Source organism: Octopus bimaculoides, chromosome 8, assembly GCF_046866305.1.
Source record: "Octopus bimaculoides isolate indiv1 chromosome 8, ASM4686630v1, whole genome shotgun sequence".
NCBI classification, from domain to species: Eukaryota; Metazoa; Mollusca; class Cephalopoda; order Octopoda; family Octopodidae; genus Octopus; species Octopus bimaculoides.
In genome coordinates, this window is record NC_142935.1 from 1,494,959 (window position 1) to 1,512,457 (window position 17,499).

Consider the following 17,499-nt stretch of genomic DNA (forward strand, 5'->3'; position numbering starts at 1 on the left):
TCAAATAAGAACAAATAAAGAGATGAATAAATAAATAAATAAATAAATAAATAAATAAATAAATAGAATGTTACTTACGACTTTGTACAAAATTAATTATGAATAAGACTGGTAAACCAGTTATCACCATTCCTATGAGAATAAAAGAAACGGAATCGCATTAAATATACAGTTTACACGACAAAAAACAAAGAAAAATAAAAAATAAAAAAAACGAAAGTAAAAGAAAAAGAAACAAATGTGAAACAAAAAATATGCCTGAAAATACTTTAAAGCTGCTTATTATTATTATTATTATTATTATTATTATTATTATTATTATTATTATTATTATTATTATTATTATTATCATCAAAGCAACGAGCTGGCAGGATAGCTACCACACCGGGAAAAATGCTAGGGACATATCTTCCGAATTTACGTTCTAAGTTCAAATGCTGCCGGCGTCGACTTTGCCTTTCATCCTTTCTGAGTCGAGGAACCAAGTACCAGTTGAGCGCTGGGGTCGATGAAATTGACTTGGCCCCTCTTACTACATTGCTGGTCCTGTGCCAAAATTTGAAACTAATATTGCTTGCATCAAGATAGAAAACAAGGTAGGGCACAGAACCGGCCATAGACTACAAAACGCAGTACCATCCGATCGTTTCAGGATGACAGTGGGAAAATAGAGACAGGAAAAGAGAGTGTGTTCTACAGGGACTGCATAAAAATTAGGAGAGTGAAAAGAAGGGTGAGACCGAACAAAAGGCAGGTAGGTGTGTGGAAGTCCTTCGTAGAAGATGCCAATCTACTGGAATGTATGGGCCTTACACCTTAACAAATCAGTGGCGCAAACTTGAAGGTGATGCTGTATTTCGGTTTTAATCACACACACACACGCACACACACACATACACACACACACACACACATATATATACGTATGTTCTCTAGCTCAAAGTGTCTTTATGAATCGGGTTCATTTATTACACTGAATTGCTGAAGAAATGGTAAGTGTAAGGGGAAGATCCCTAAGAACTTCGTGTATTCAAAACTGAAGTATTAGTTTTAGAATATTCGACCTCATCATACAAGGAATGCCACATACATAATGCCATTCTTTGTCCTGTGGAAGAAAGGATAATTGCTTACTTTTCAATTCCTGATCGTAAAAACTAAATTCTTACCACAATCTGTTTTGACAATTAGAAAGTAAAGATAGTTCCTTTTTACAAAGAAGAACCGAATTTCTTTCTGGATCTCACATTTGTTTTTGATATAAAATTCTATTTTAAGTTGCTCGAAATAGGATAAAAGATTCTTTTGAATCGTATCTATTTAACCTAATTCCGACCAGAATTGGTGTCAGACTTCTTTGTCGACAGCACCAATATTTTCAGTAGGTTCTGAATAGTTACCAATATTCCGGAATTTATTTTGGTACATACGAAGTCCGTTCAATAAGGATTCGGACTGGTGCTATAAAAACAAAACTGCAACACGTACCAATTTGGCATTTAATCTCCTTCAAAGTAGGAAGCCACACATTTAATCCAGCTCTGTTTCCATTGATGGAAGTATTCCTGGAATTCGTTTTCTGGGATTATCAGCAGTTGCCTCGTCGCATTCACTTTGATTTCCTCGACGTCCTAAAATCTTCTTCCTTTCAAGTGGGATTTGTTTTTTGTAAAGAAGGAAAAGTCGCAAGGGGTAAGATCTGGGAAATAGGGTGGCTGTCGGACCTGGGGAATGCTGTTCCTTTCTTACCCAATATTTAATCCATAAGTCTACCACACTCTAAATATTATTTCAAAGTTTGATCCAAGGCTTTAACACGGCTCTAAGCAGATGCTGAAACAAATGCAAACTTTTACATTACAATCACTAAAAAAACTTCCATCGCTACTTAAAAATCTCAGTTAACAAGTTACGTCACCTTAAAGCAAGGGTCACCAAACTATGGCCCGCGGGCCGTCCCACCGCCGTTCTGTATCTTTTGTGTAAGTACCTGCATTTGCCTCTAGTATGGCATCATTGTTTGGAATAATGAAGAATGTGAAATCAGCCCATCGAATGAGGTTGACTGATGAACATTTGAAAGCAATTCTCTTGGTTGAATGCAGCAATTCTAAAGCAAATATTGATGATGTCTTCAAAGCTAATCACCAGTTTCACAAACCTCACCAACCGTTTTTATTTATTTATTTATTTATTTTGATGTTTAGTTTGTGAGATTCGGATATGTGTACACTGGGTGTCATATAACTATCTTAATGCTAACGTCGCCTTCTTTGAGAACTTCTTTGGTAAATAAAGATGTTGGTTGTCTTTATTTGTTTGTGTATTCACTGTATTGTATTAAACAAAGTGGTTATGCGGCCCGCGCTCCTCATTCTCTCAGCTCTCTCGACCGCCGTGAAAGTAAAAGAAAGAAATCAAGTTAGAATTCGCGTACTTTTCTGCAGATTTACCATTTCTCAACAAATCAACACTTTATTGTGATATTTATTTCTGCTACAAATTAATTAATTCTCCATTCAAAAATTGTAGTCCTCGTTCAAGAATATCTTCATGCTTTAGCAATTTTTCATGGCAAACTAATTCCTTTGAGAGAAATTCAAGCATCGACAGACCGACATGGATAAAGTTCGAGAAAATAATTTTTCAAATTGAAAATTGTGTTGTTTTATTCTTTACATAAGAATAAACTTTAGAATCTAAAACACATACATTTCCTGATATATATATATATATATATATATATATATATATATATATATATATATATATATATATATATACATATATATATATATACATATATATATATATACATATATATATATATACATATATATATATATACATATATATATATATACATATATATATATATACATATATATATATATACATATATATATATATACATATATATATATATATATATATATATATATATATATATATATATATATATATATATATATATATATATATATATATATATATATATATGTGTGTATGTGTGTGAGTGTGTGTGTATGTTTTCGTATACATCCGCTTGCTATCTTCCAAAGAATCTAGTGCTCTTAGCTTAGATTTTCTTGGGGACAGCCAGATTAGAGCAGTCTCGAGAGTGACCGGCCGAAACTGTTAAGACGATCTGGTACTCGACTGGAGATTGAAAGCTCCGAATCACCCGTCCGTGTTTTTACCTTTTTTTTTGTATCGTCTGTCCGAATGGTTTGTTGTCGCCTGTTACGTTCTTGTTCCATGTTTTATCTTGTTATATATATATATATATAAATAGTCGTAAGTGCCAGATACCCTAGAGTATACCAACAATGTACTATCCAAAGTAACGATTGATTTGGACCGGCCCCTAGGTGCTAAATACTCATAAGGTTGGCTTTCTCTGTGTACATTACCGAAATATTCTATTTGATACTCACCAACCACAGGTCAGAACCACAGAGATTATTCAACCTTGTTTGATGCATATCTTTTCAAGTACGTGATTCTATTTGAATCCTTATTTCAATATATATATATATATATATATATATATATATATATATATATATATATATATATATATATTATATATATATATATATATATATATATATATATATATATATATATATATATATATATATATATATATATATATATATATATTATATATATATATATATATATATATATATAGATAGATATATAGATAGATAAATAGGTATATATATCAAGGTGCAGGCGTGGCTGTGTGGTCAGAAGTTTGCTTGCCAACTACATGGTTCCAGGTTCAATCCCACTGCGTGACTCCATAGGCGCAAAAGGGCATATACTGGAAGACTACCTGGAAAAGGGGTGTATGATCAACAGTGCAAGATACAGTACTAGATTTTAAATAAGTTCTGGGTCGACTTGTTCGACAAAACCCTTCAAGCCGGTGCCCAAGTTTGGCCATAGTCCAAATGTTGCAATAAATAAAAGATTATCATTACGTGGGTGTACTTTTTAGGCAGCTTGTGATCATGGGATGAAATTTAAGGAATTTCGTGATGGAATACAGTAAAAGTGAACTTAATGCTGCATGTATATTTAAAGTAGCTCTCGTGAAACTATCATGATGCAATTATTATTATCTAAGCATTAAGATCTGAAATTCGAAATATACAGAAAATACAGAAAAATATCGAAATACTAAAAGCGAGGAAACTGTACATATGAAGGTAAACAGAACTCTTCTCAGTGGAAACATGCAACGTTAAAACTGCTGATAATAGCTTAATTAGGTGTAGGTTAAGGAAAACACACGAAGCTCGTAGCCGCATCTTTTGGTATTTGCATGCTTTCATGTCGGTACTTACCGTAATATTTTAGCGACCCCGAAAGATAAAATCTGCTTCAGCATGGTTTGAATTCATAACTGAAAGCGGCAGATAAATGTAACGGGAATCTAGACGACAGGAGTAAGATATTCCAACCCTTCCGTATTCTTATCCAGTGATAAAACACTATCTCACCGAAGATCCAGATTCTTGCAGGAAGACTCCAGTTGTTAATATACAGGCCATGTTTAGACACTGTACTCTTAGATAGATGTTGCCTCATTAACTCAAAATATCTAGTTTTGTGATAAAGTAATTTTATTATCATGACCATTGCAATTGCAGATATAGCTGATACTATCATTTTAAATTCTTCTAAATTATAAATTCTTCCTGATATAATAAAAGCAGTCGGGTGGCAAGATCGTTAGCACACCGGGCGAAATGCTTAGCGGTATTTCGTCTGCCGCTACGTTCTGAGTTCAAATTCCGCCGAAGTCGACTTAGCCTTTCATCCTTTCGGGGTCGATTAAATAAGTACCAGTTACGCTCTGGGGTCGATGTAATCGACTTAATCTCTTGTTTGTCCCCTCTATGTTTAGCCCCTTGTGGGCAATAAAGAAGTAAGATCGTTAGCACGCCGGGCGAAACGTTTGGCGGTATTTTGGCAAAGTCGACTTTGCCTTTCATCCTTTCGAGATCGGTTAAGTAAGTAGCAGTTACGCACTAGGGTCGATGTAAACGATTTAATCCCTTGTCCCCTCTGTTTAGCCACCTGTGGGCAATAAAGAAATAAATATAGGTGCAGGCGTGGTAAGAAGCTTGCTTCCCAACCACATGGTTCCGAGTTCAGTTACACTGTGTGGCACTTTGAGTGTCTTCTACTATGACCCTGGGCCGACCAAAGCCTTGCGAGTGGATTTGGTGGACGGATACTAAAAGAAACCCGTCGTATATACGTGCGTGTCCCACCACCACTTGATAGCCGGTGTTGGTGTGTTTACGTCCCCCTAGCTTAGCGGTTCAACTAAAGAGATTAATAGAATAAGTACCATGCTTAAAGTATTGGGATTGATTCATCCGACTAAATATTCTTACAGGAGCCTCAACGCAGTCATTCTACATGCTAGAAGTAGCAGATAAATACCCTCAAATCACACAACACCATCTTAAATAAAGTAGGAAACATTGGCCCCTCAGAAAAGCCCGATCTATTACCCTCCGTCAACACCTTTCAACGTGTCACCCGCTTCTTTTCCAAGACAAATCTTCCGGTTAATTATAAGTCCTTTTTATACCAATAGCTCCCCCCCCCCCTGAACTGCTGCTCACTGGAACTCCTTACCACCATCTTGCTTTCCTCTGGTCTATAATATTCATTCTCTTAAGATTTATATTAATCGACACCTATTGACTTTCTAGGCTTCTTCTTTTCCTACTTCGCAGTCCTTTGCGCCACAATGGCCTGGAGCCATTGGGATAAAATCGTACTAAAAAGTAAAACCAAATCGGATCCGGGGATAACAAATGCATTAATAAAATCAAATCAGAAATTAGAACAGTAGGAGGGCCATCTGTCGCCATGTCTTATTTTCCAGATGTTTTAATGTTTTCACCAACTGCGTGTTCCATATAGGAGACTGGATTCCTTCTGGACATTTTAACACCCATAATCTATTAGATTACGTACTTAGCATTAAATATTTTTTTGCAAGTATTAAAAGTAAACTGAAAAATAAACAAACTGTACATTGAAATAGCACGGGGTGGGTGGTTACCAGTGATATGTTTGTTTGTTGTTGTAATACGGCGAGGTACATCCGGTTGAATGAATTAGAGGTAAAGTATGTTTATTCAGCAAGAAATATATACTTGTTGCTGATAAATGATCTTTAGCTTAACAGCTTCTGTTGATAAGTCTGTCAATGGGAATGTCCTAGCCATTCATATTTCACTGTTTGCTTATGCATAGATATGCGCGCGCGCTCCTGTGTGTAGACATAGATATATGTATGTATGTATCTCTTTTACTCTTTTACTTGTTTCAGTCATTTGACTGCGGCCATGCTGGAGCACCGCCTTTAGTCGAGCAAATCGACCCCAGGACTTATTCTTTGGAAGCCTAGTACTTATTCTATCGGTCTCTTTTGCCGAACCGCTAAGTTACGGGGGACGTAAACACATCGCCATCAGTTATCAAGCGATGTTGGGGGGGGGGGACAACCACAGACGCACAAATATATACACTCACATTCACTCACACACACACACACACACACACACACACACACACACACATATACATGTGAGTATATGTATACATATACGTGCATGTGTGTGTGTGTGTGTGTGTTTATGTTGCATGTGTATATGTGTGCGCATCTTCCACATAAATACATTCACAATATGGCTCCTCAGATGCGCTACGAACATGTGACTCTTCTCTCATAACTTACCTGAAACATTTAGGCTTTGAAAGAGAGTTTATTAACACAAAGACAGAAACGGGTATCGGATACCCGATGACCCACATTCTGCATTAAACTACTGTTACAAAAGTTCAAACGCCTAATAACACTGTTTAAGACGATTTTTGCTCTTGGATAGCATCTGTTATTTCCCATTTCCTTACCCCGAGAAAGTATGAAAATGGCTAATATTTCCTTCAAAGCCAACGCATGGCTACGATGTCACCCCGCTACTCATGCTCACCATTAGAGATCCAAATATTGTCAGCCACCAAGGGGCATCCTCAAGTGCTTAAAGTCAAGCAACTGATAAGCAAATCTGTGGTATTGAGCAGAATATTCGCTGCAACGATATTCCCGCTTCGGCAATTCAGCACTTAATTTGTTTGGAATCTAAAGGAAAATAGGTCAGTTTAGTTTCATAACATTGATGTCCAGGTCACAAGAGCAAAGTTTGAAAGGAATAATAGTCATTTTTTTTTAATTTCAAAATAGAAGCAAATAGGAAATAACACTTAATGACCAAAAACCAAAACGAATTTTGTTACACAGTGAGATCGATGAAATTAATAAATGTAATACGGGAAAGGGAAAATAGCATAGCACCGCAGAAATCTCTCTTTGAGCCAAGTGAAGAACATAGATTCGGTTAACGGCCTGAATCATTTCGATTTTCTGGGAAAAGCGGGAACATCATTACTACAACTTATCCCAACTCGGAAAGCGGTCATGTTAAAAACACTGGCTAATGAGTTGTAGAATTTATATAGCCATAAAGAATGATGTAAATATATGCATGTACAGTAATATCTAACACTTTTGTATATCGAATATCGAAATTGTCCTTCACAGCACAGTCAGATCGATAGTTCTGATACAGTAGAAGAGCAATCAGTAAATTTTCTGGCATCCGTTAATGCTTGGTGAAGCTGGAATTAATTAAGCAAGAGTCGCCTGAAACAGTGCAGTGTTGATTGAAATAATTGCATGTACCCTGATATCTAACACGTCCCTGTACATTCGTACGTAGGAAGACCTTTTGCTGCAAAAATAACAACAGGAGAAATTTCTCCGCACAGACCACATGTCTGAAAACATTTTGTGCTATGGATAACGTGATCGGGTCGTGAGACGCATGCGTTTCTGTGTTGTTATACCCCAACAACCACTAATATCGGATTCGTCCTTCACAGCCCCATCGGAACGTCAGTTCTCTTGAACGACAAACAGTAAATTTTATAGCATGCAAATGCCTTGATCAAGCTGGATTTAATTAAATGAAGCAACGTTGGATAAAATCTATGCATGTGGAATGATACATAAATAAAATATAAAACAAAGGTTTTGTAAGAACGATAGTCAGCTATAAAGGAAAATACTGACAGGACTTTGAAACTGATGTTTCACTTAAATGAAAATTAAGTTTGTTGTTATTGCTGTATAGCAACAAGCATATCCAAACTGAGCAGAATTATGATCAAAGTTGCTCTAGCCGTGACCATCCCATCTTTTCTATTAGGACTGCTTAATACACGATTACATCATCCATTATTTTCTATTGCTTTTTTTTTTTAAATGGTCGAGCATAGCTTGATGGATAGTTAACTGCTAGTTGAGGAAGTCTAGCGATACAGTAGAAGCTCCGGCGTTGGCGAAAATAATCGTTTATTCTGTAGGCATTAAAACTATTTGGTAACGTTTGGGGAAACAGGAAGTCATTGTCTTTCTCAAGAGTTTTAGTTTCGTTATCCAACTAAGATTACTTTAGCAGATATCTTGACTGGGCCACAGACTTGGGGCGCTGACAGTAAAACTTACTGTTTTATGCCAATCCAAGCTCAAACCGGTCACATGTCAGCATAACTCTTAGCTTATTCTCATCTTCTATGGGTATTTACACACGTATGTACACATACAAACATTCATAAATATATACATTTACACATATACACATAGACAAATATTTACATACATACATACATACATACATACATACATATATATATATACATATATATATATATACATATATATATATATATATATATATATATATATATATATATATATATATATATATATATATATATATATATATATATATATATATTTTTTTTTTAAATAATTTTTCTATATGTGACAGTGGATTTTCATCGATGAGTTCTTGAAAATTGGTTATTTTCCCTAAAACTATATATATATATATATATATACATATATATATATATATATATATATATATATATATATATATATATATATATATATATATATATATATATATATATATATATATATATATATACACACATACACACACACATTCACACATACAGACACATGCATACGTTCACTCACATGTATACACACACATACACCCACTCACAGCCATACACTAAAAAATACGTAATACTCGAGCCAACGTGGAAACCTCTGAGTGGCAACTCGAGCTTCTGTACGTTCAGTCTCGTACGTTCAGAATGCAATTTCCCCATTTGTGACCTTTTCTTATACTTATGCCGCACCTAGAACCAACCATGAGTGGGAAATGTTTGTGTGTCTGTGTCTGTCCCCCTCAACATCGCTTGACAACCGATGCTGATGTGTTTACGTCCCCATAACTTAGCAGTTCGGCAAAGGAACCAATAGAATAAGTACTAGGCTTCCAAAGAATAAATTCCGGGGTCGATTTGCTCGACTAAAGGTGGCGCTCCAGCTTGGCCGCAGTCAAATACCTGAAACTAGTAAAAGAATATATATATATATATATATATATATATATATATATATATATATATATATATATATATATATATATATGTGTGTGTGTATTTATATATATATACACATACATACATGCGCTCGTACATATACAGATGCACGCAGTCACATATTCAAATACATACACACTCACATATACACACTCACATATACACACTCACATGCACAGAGACGTGCACCTACTAAAAAAAATAACAAAAACGCGATACTGTAGACAACATGGGAAACTCTGAGCAGCAAATTGATTTGCTAGAAATAAAAGATACCCAAAATGACTTCGCTGAGGCGGCATATTGTTGTAAAAAATATATAAAGAGCCATGCGTAGGAAAGAATGCCTTGGGTTAAATAAACAATGCCCTGTCGTTGTGCAAAGGCACGTGGCTTAGCGGTTAGAGTATTCGGCTCACCGTTGTCAGCTGGGGAGTTCGATTCGCGGCGGCGTATTGTGTCCTTCGGCAAGACGCTTTATTTCACGTTATTCGGATATAGTTTTTTGGACGGGATATAAAAATCATGCGCAACCACAGATGTTAGCTACCTGCAGATGTCATCGTTTCTGCCAAAGTCCGTGAGAAGAAGAACATTTTGGGACAGTAACTTCGAAACTTCCAGCTTCTCTATCCAGGTTATAAATTTACATTTATATATAACTATTTGAGCACTTAACTACAGTAATATTGATTTCAAATTTTGGCACAAAGCCAGCAATTGCAGGGGAGGGAGCATGTTGCTTATTACGCCTATATTCTCCAGCTGGTGTCCCGTCCAGGTGGGGAATACACGCACTACAGAAACCGGGAAACCGGCTCTATGAGTCTACATGATTCGGGAAGGATCTTTATCCCCATTTTTTAGCTACGTTAATAAATGTTTAAGTAACAATATTAGATTGTTTAACTCACAATTTTGAAAAGCTAAAGCTTTTAAACATCGAATGCGTCCAGTTAACGCGAACTTTAAGAATATAATTTGTAAACGGAACCATAAAAACTTTCAATATTTTTCTAAATTTCAGATTATAGCATTGCTTTTAGAGTCGAAATTCTAGCGAAAGAGCTTTCTTTCTTTGTTCGAAAGTAGCTCCTTCATTGCAGAAAGAATTTAAAAACAAAAAAAAAAACCTAAAAAGAAAGGAAAAATACAAGCATACGTATACATATGTGGCACACGGTGTGTATAAACTTATATATACTTATATATACTTATATAAACTTATATATTATACAAAATTATACAACTTCTAACATTGCTTCTGCTAATCTTCCTAATGGTGAATTCCATCAAACAAAATGTAATCTGTACATGAAAAGGAGACTTGTCGTTTCAAGAGAAGAGACATCTAGAATTTACCACAGAACAAAAACTATGAATATCATATATACATTAAAATTATGTTGTTAGAGCCATCTGCAGAGCATTATACAACAGATTATTCTGCTTGAAAATATAAATCACTGTGTCGGTTTATATTTTACAACAGGAAGTTTGTTTGATATCTGATGCTAGTGTCTTACACCCCGAAGAAAGAATATATGCTGGTAAACCCCCATATATCTAATAAGGGGAATTCCAAGAGGCATTATTATATCTCCCAGACTATTTGTCTGTCTCGTTGTTTTACATATATATATATATATATATATATATATATATATATATATATATATATAGTAATAACAGAAAGGGTGGAATTTCGATTATCCCTACGTGCTGAGTTGTAATATATATAAGAAAATAAAGAAGGAAAGTCTACACACCTTATATAGTTTTAATATAATTTTTTAATATATTTTATATTACATTTGTCGACCGGTTTCGCTTTCGCTAATCATGACATTGAAATTTATTTAAATACGTATTTTCTTAAGAACTTTTTTTTGTGCATGTGTGTGGAGTTTATGAATGAATGATTCAACAAGTAAAAAAATCTAAAGGGAGGTAATTGGTTATCGTTATTATTGTTGACAGGGGAGATAATTGTTCATCCTTTGGTGTGGGGATATATATATACACAAAAATTCAAAAACTAGAGTAGTGGGGAGAAATATGTACAGTGATGAATATGTAATCGTGAATTCAAATGTGTATAGAAATCAAAGTTGGTTATGCGTGCATATTTAGACGTGTTCTGTATTTTTCAATGAACGAATCTTCTTTATTTAAACGTTCTTGTATAGAAATTGCTGTAATGTATGTACTGTATGTATGTATGTACTAATGTATGTAAGTACTGCTGTAATGTATGTAAGTCTTAACACATACGTACGTGTCCGTTTCATAACTCAATATTTTCTAAAACTTATAATAGTAAGAATGATTCTAATTTTGGCACCAGGGTAGCAATTATAGAGGAAGGGGCCAGTGGATTGCATCGATCCCAGTACTCAACAGGCGGATTTTATCGATCCCGTGAGATTGAAAGACAGTGCATTTCGGCAGAATTTGATTTCAAATCGCGAAAAACCAAAAGAAATATCTATTTCTTTACTGCCCACAAGGTGCTACACACATAGGGGACAAACAAGGACAGACAAACGGATTAAGTCGATTATATCGACCCCAGTGCGTAACTGGTACTTAATTTATCGACCCCGAAAGGATGAAAGGCAAAGTCGACCTCGGCGGAATTTGAACTCAGAACGCAGTGGCAGACGAAATACCGCTAAGCATTTCGCCCGGTGTGCTAACGTTTCTGCCAAGAAATACCGCTGAGCATTTTGTTCGACGCGTTAACGATTCTGTCGGTTACGACGATGAGTTGATGCGATCTGTAGAACAACAGCCTGTTCTTGGAATTAATGTACAAGGGATTGAGCACTCGACGGGTATGCGCAGAATTAACGTAGCTCTCAGGAAGATTCAGCGTGACACAGAATGGGATAAGGCTGGCCCGTTTGAATTGCAGGTACAACTCATTTTTGCCAGTTGAGTGGACTGAGGCAATGAGAAATAAAGTATCTTGCTCAAGGAGACAACGCGCAGCCGGGAATCGAAAACGTGATCTCAATATCGAGCTTCGAATTCCCTAACCACTAAGCCACGGTGCCTTAGCATTCATAATACTCTTTTACTCTTTTATTGGATTCAGTCATTTGACTGCGGCCATGCTAGAGCACCGCCTCTTTAGTCGAACAAGTCGTCCTCAGGACTTATTTTTTGCAAGTCTGTTACTATTCTATCGGTTTTCTTTTGCCGAACCGCTAAGTTACGGGGACATAAACACACCAGCATCGGTTGTCAAGCGACGGTGGGAGGACAAACACAGACACACAAACACACACACACACACACACACACATATATATATATATATATATATATATATATATACGACGGGCTTCTTTCAGTTTCCGTCTACGAAATCCACTCACAAGTCTTTGGTCGGCCTGAGGCTATGCTAGAAATCCCAAGGTGCCACGCAATGGGACTGAACCCGGAAACATGTGGTTGGGAAGCAAGCTTCTTACCACACAGCTTCTTTCTATTATTGGCACATGGCTTGCGATATTATGGGAGGAGACTACATCTACCCCAGTGCTCAACTGGTACATATGTTGTAGATCCCGAAAGGATGAAAAATGAAATCAACCTCGGCGAAATTTGAACTCAGAACCCAAGGAGCCAAAAGAAACGCGGCGCAGCATTTGTCCGACGCGTTTATGATTCTGCCAACAAGCCGCCTTAGAACTTATAATAACGGTTTCAAATTTCGTCACAAGCTCAGCAATTTTAGGAGAGGGTTCTAGTCGATATTATCGATCCCAGTACTCAATTGGTACTTCATTTATCGACCCCGGAATGTTGGGTGGCAAGGGGGACCTCGGTGTCATCTAAATCCAGAACGTAAAGCCGGAAGAAACGCCACTGAGCATTTTGTTCGTCGCAGTAATGAATCTGCTTCTTCACCGTCTCAGAACTTCTGATAATAAGAATACCATTAGAAGTGCAATTCTTCAGGAATTTGCCGAGTTAAATTCTTAACCTGAATAAGGGGAATAAATCTCTTGGGTGGTTATATGGGCGAAATCAAGAAATTAACATGGGGATGAAACAGTAGTAATTTGCTAAGGTAAGATTCGTGTGCAGAGGGAATTACAAACGTATGCAGCTTCAAATAAATGAACTGCCGAGAGTGGAAGTTTAAAAATGATATAGAGCATTGGTGCTAAGGGGGAAATGCTAGTCACGTGAGATAGGGCTATATGGAGTTCCAGAGAGTATAAACTATAAATAGTGAAGAGAAATATGTGAGAGTTTGGATTCAAGGTCAGTACGAAGAACGATTTCTAGGTGATGTTTCTGTAGGTTTAATCAAGAAATATCTTAGAAGTTTAACTCCCGCGCATGGGAGCAATATACTGAGATATAATGTACCTGCGTGGGTCTTATTGACACCATTACCTCTCATAACCTATGCCTATATATATATATATATATATATATATATATATATATATATATATATATATATAGACATATAGATATAGATATAGATATATGTATGTATGTATGTATACACACACACACACACACACACACACACACACACACATATATATATATATATATATATATATATATATATACATATATATGTGTTTAGTTTTATGTATGTATAGATGTATAACTTAGATAACTTAGATATGTTTGGACCAAAAATTGGTTTAGGTCATGTCTAACTTAATAGCACCACCTGATAGGATTAGCTAAATCCATTTTAAGTCAAGTTTTGTGGTATCATTTCTCATTCGAGTAGGGAGTTGTTCTTGAGTGAGTTTTTCCCAGGTATAGGTGGCTTATCTGAAGAAATTTGTCCCGATTCCGTTGAAAGGTGATGGGACCCTTTTCCTCTTTGATCTGTTTTGAGGGCCTGTTGAGGAAAAGAAATTGTGTTGCAGTGTATCTGAGTGCCGTGATCCTGAATTGGGCAGGGCCCGTGGGTAGGGCCCCTTCGATGAATTTTGAAGCTAATGTTCAGATCATTTGGACAATGCTGGTGGTATATTCTCCACATTGTGTAAATGATGTATCGCTCATGGCGGCCCTGAAGAGAATAGAGTTTCAATGCTTTAAGGCAGTCCCAGTAATCGAGATGAGTCATGCTCTTAATTCTTTTAGTGAATACCCTCTGAGGTAATTCTGTTTTCGAAATGATTTGCTTTGTATAGGGAGACCTCAGAGGGCAGCAGTATTCGAGGTGTGGCCGTACAAAGGTGGAGAAAATAGGAATAACACCTGTTATTCTCTGGACCAGAAGGTTCTTAGGATCCAGGAGCTCGTCCTACGGGTTATATCGACCTTATTGTTGAGGTGGGCACTCCAGTGGAGACTGTTGGTCTTTATTATTAGATGCTGAGAGTGGTTCCCCAAAAGGAAGAGAGTATGGTTGTTTCAGCATAATCTTTTTCCCAAAATGCATCAGTTCAAATTTTTCCCTCGTTTAGTCGCATTTTGTTTTTGTCTCCCCATTGACTTAGATCAGCCTGGTGTTCGGTTCGGTCTTCTCCGTCGATAATTTTCTGGAGCTTGGAGTATATAATATTAATGCTACAAAAATTATATGATCGACAGTGACGTTTTTCTAACGAAAGCCAAAACCATTTTATATATATAAAATGTTTGTTTTTATGTTCAGTTATAATAAAACTATTTTACATGAATCTGATGGGTTACTCTATACTTTTCTATGGTACAAATTTATTATTCTTAAACGAACGTTGCTGACATTGCAAGTTTCGGCCTGCCAACCTTCGTTGGAAGATGGCGCAGCTGGCCGAAACTTGAAAGTCATTGTTAATAACATGTTTAAGATTAATAAATATGCATACACATATGCATGCATGTATGTATGTATGTATGCATGTGTGTATGTATGTATGTATGTATGCATGTGTGTATGCTTGCGTGTGTCTGTGTTTGTATTTGTCCCTACCACACCACTTCACAAACGGTGTTGGTATGTTTATGCTCCCGTAAAGTAGCGGCAAAGAAGCCAATTGAATTAGTACTGGTGCCGATTTGTTTGACTAAATGCTCGAAAGTGGTGCTCCAGCATGGCCGCAATCCAAGTAAAAGACAAAACGAATACATAAAAAAGAATGTTAGTGTTACAAATTCCATTATTGAATATTTACAAACAGAAACTTCTTAACATCCAACAAACGGGTCGGGTGTAGACTCATGAGAAAACCAACGTTCATTTGACGTTGAATGTAAAAGCAGTGTTTTCGTATATGTATGGTTGGTGTAATGTTGCAACGAAAATGCATCAAAAGTAAACAATTGGTTTTGTAAAGAGAAAAACAGCAGGAAATTAGAAAGTTGTCTTTAGCAATTAAATGCCTTACTGAATACTGCACATTTAGTTGAGTAAGTATGCAGAGCACATTCTAAAATAGAAACGTTGAAGAATGAAGCAGCCAAACGATCAGAAGTACGTGAGTGTCACCCACGAGGAGTAACAATAGTGGTTGGGAGATATAATAAACATAATTTATGGCTGTCGCTGACGCCGCCTCATCGTTTACTGCAGTATGGGCAAATGATTATCAGGATTTTGCTAGAATGTTAGAGTGAACTTTAAAAGTATTTTACTGAGTATTCCATTAGTTGTGATACGTAATTTCCGGACAGACGGGAGGAAGTTGCAGCCAAAAAATATAGGTTAAAGGTGGTGGGGTGTAAAAGAAAAGATAGGATGCAGAAAATGGAAGAAAAATATGATACAGCGAATTGTCAAAAATATTTATCAAGAATTGGAGAAATAAGATGAAGTTTAAGAGCAAATGTCTGGCTGTAAAAATGACAGAAGAATAAGGGTTTCGAATTCTGGTTCAAGTGGGAAGGGGATAGTTAATTAGGTCGACCTACGTACTTGACTGGTGCTTAATATATCGGCCCCGGAAAGATGAAAGGCAAGGTCGACCTCGGCGGTATTTGAACTTAAAACGTAAATATCAGGACAAATGTTGCCAGGCATCCTGTCCGACTTGGCTGTTCTGCCAGCTCCACAACATGCGATAACAATGATTCTGTCTGATTTTTGAGACAAGACCAGTAATTTTATGGAAGGGTTAATCGAATATATCGACCCTAGTACCTAACCGGTAGATTTTTATTTTATCTCATCTGAAGAAGATAAAAGGGAAAGCCGCCCTCGGAGGCATCTGAATCCAGGAAGTAAAAAGCCGGCTGAAATGCCATAAAGAATTTTGATGCCAGCTCGCTGACTTCGAAACAACAGTAATTATAATTTCAAATTTTGGCACAAAGCCAGTATTTTTGTGGGAGGGGTAAATCGATTACATCGACCCCGGCGTTCTTATTTTATCGGTCCCGAAAAGGAAAAGTTGACCTTGGTGGAATTTTAAATCGGGACGTAAAAACAGGTGAAATGCCGCAAAGTATTTTGCCCAGTCTGCTAACGATACAGGTACAACAGAAACAGGAAGAAAGAGTGACAGAAAATTGTGGTGAAAGAGTACAGCAGGGTTCCCCCCACCTGCTGTAGCCTCATGGAGCTTTAGGTGTTTTCGCTCAATGAACACTCACAACACCCGGTCTGGGAATCGAAACCGTGATCCTACGACCGCGAGTCCGCTGTCTTAACCACTGGGCCATTGCGCCTCCACATGGCCCTAATAAGACAAGATGGTCAAGACTAGAGTGCCGTTGATCAAAGATCTTCTCGATCAGGGTTGTCACTTGTGGTTAATTAACGACTGCAATGTGAATAGACACATATACATATATTTGTCTCTGCATGTGTGTGCTGAAGAGAAATCCTAATATTGTGTGTGTGTGTGTGTGTGGATGAAAACATTGTATGTTATATTCCAGAACGTACACTATTAAAACAAAATAACATGAAACACTCTAAAGTGACAAGACTAATCTGAAATGTAAAATATAGATTCTTTGGACGTATTA

The 17,499-nt window shown here is 36.6% G+C and overlaps 1 protein-coding gene across 5 annotated transcripts in view; it reads right to left on the reverse strand.

The window, feature by feature from the left end:
• The window catches only part of LOC106871778 (uncharacterized), a 262,045-nt gene that overhangs the window by 207,261 nt on the left and 37,285 nt on the right, over positions 1 to 17,499 (reverse strand). For all 5 annotated transcript variants that reach the window (XM_052969918.2, XM_052969917.2, XM_052969916.2 and 2 more), the window contains exon 2: positions 79 to 132. In XM_052969918.2, the coding sequence (XP_052825878.1) occupies positions 79 to 132 (54 nt within the window). The remainder of the gene's footprint in view (positions 1 to 78; positions 133 to 17,499) is intronic.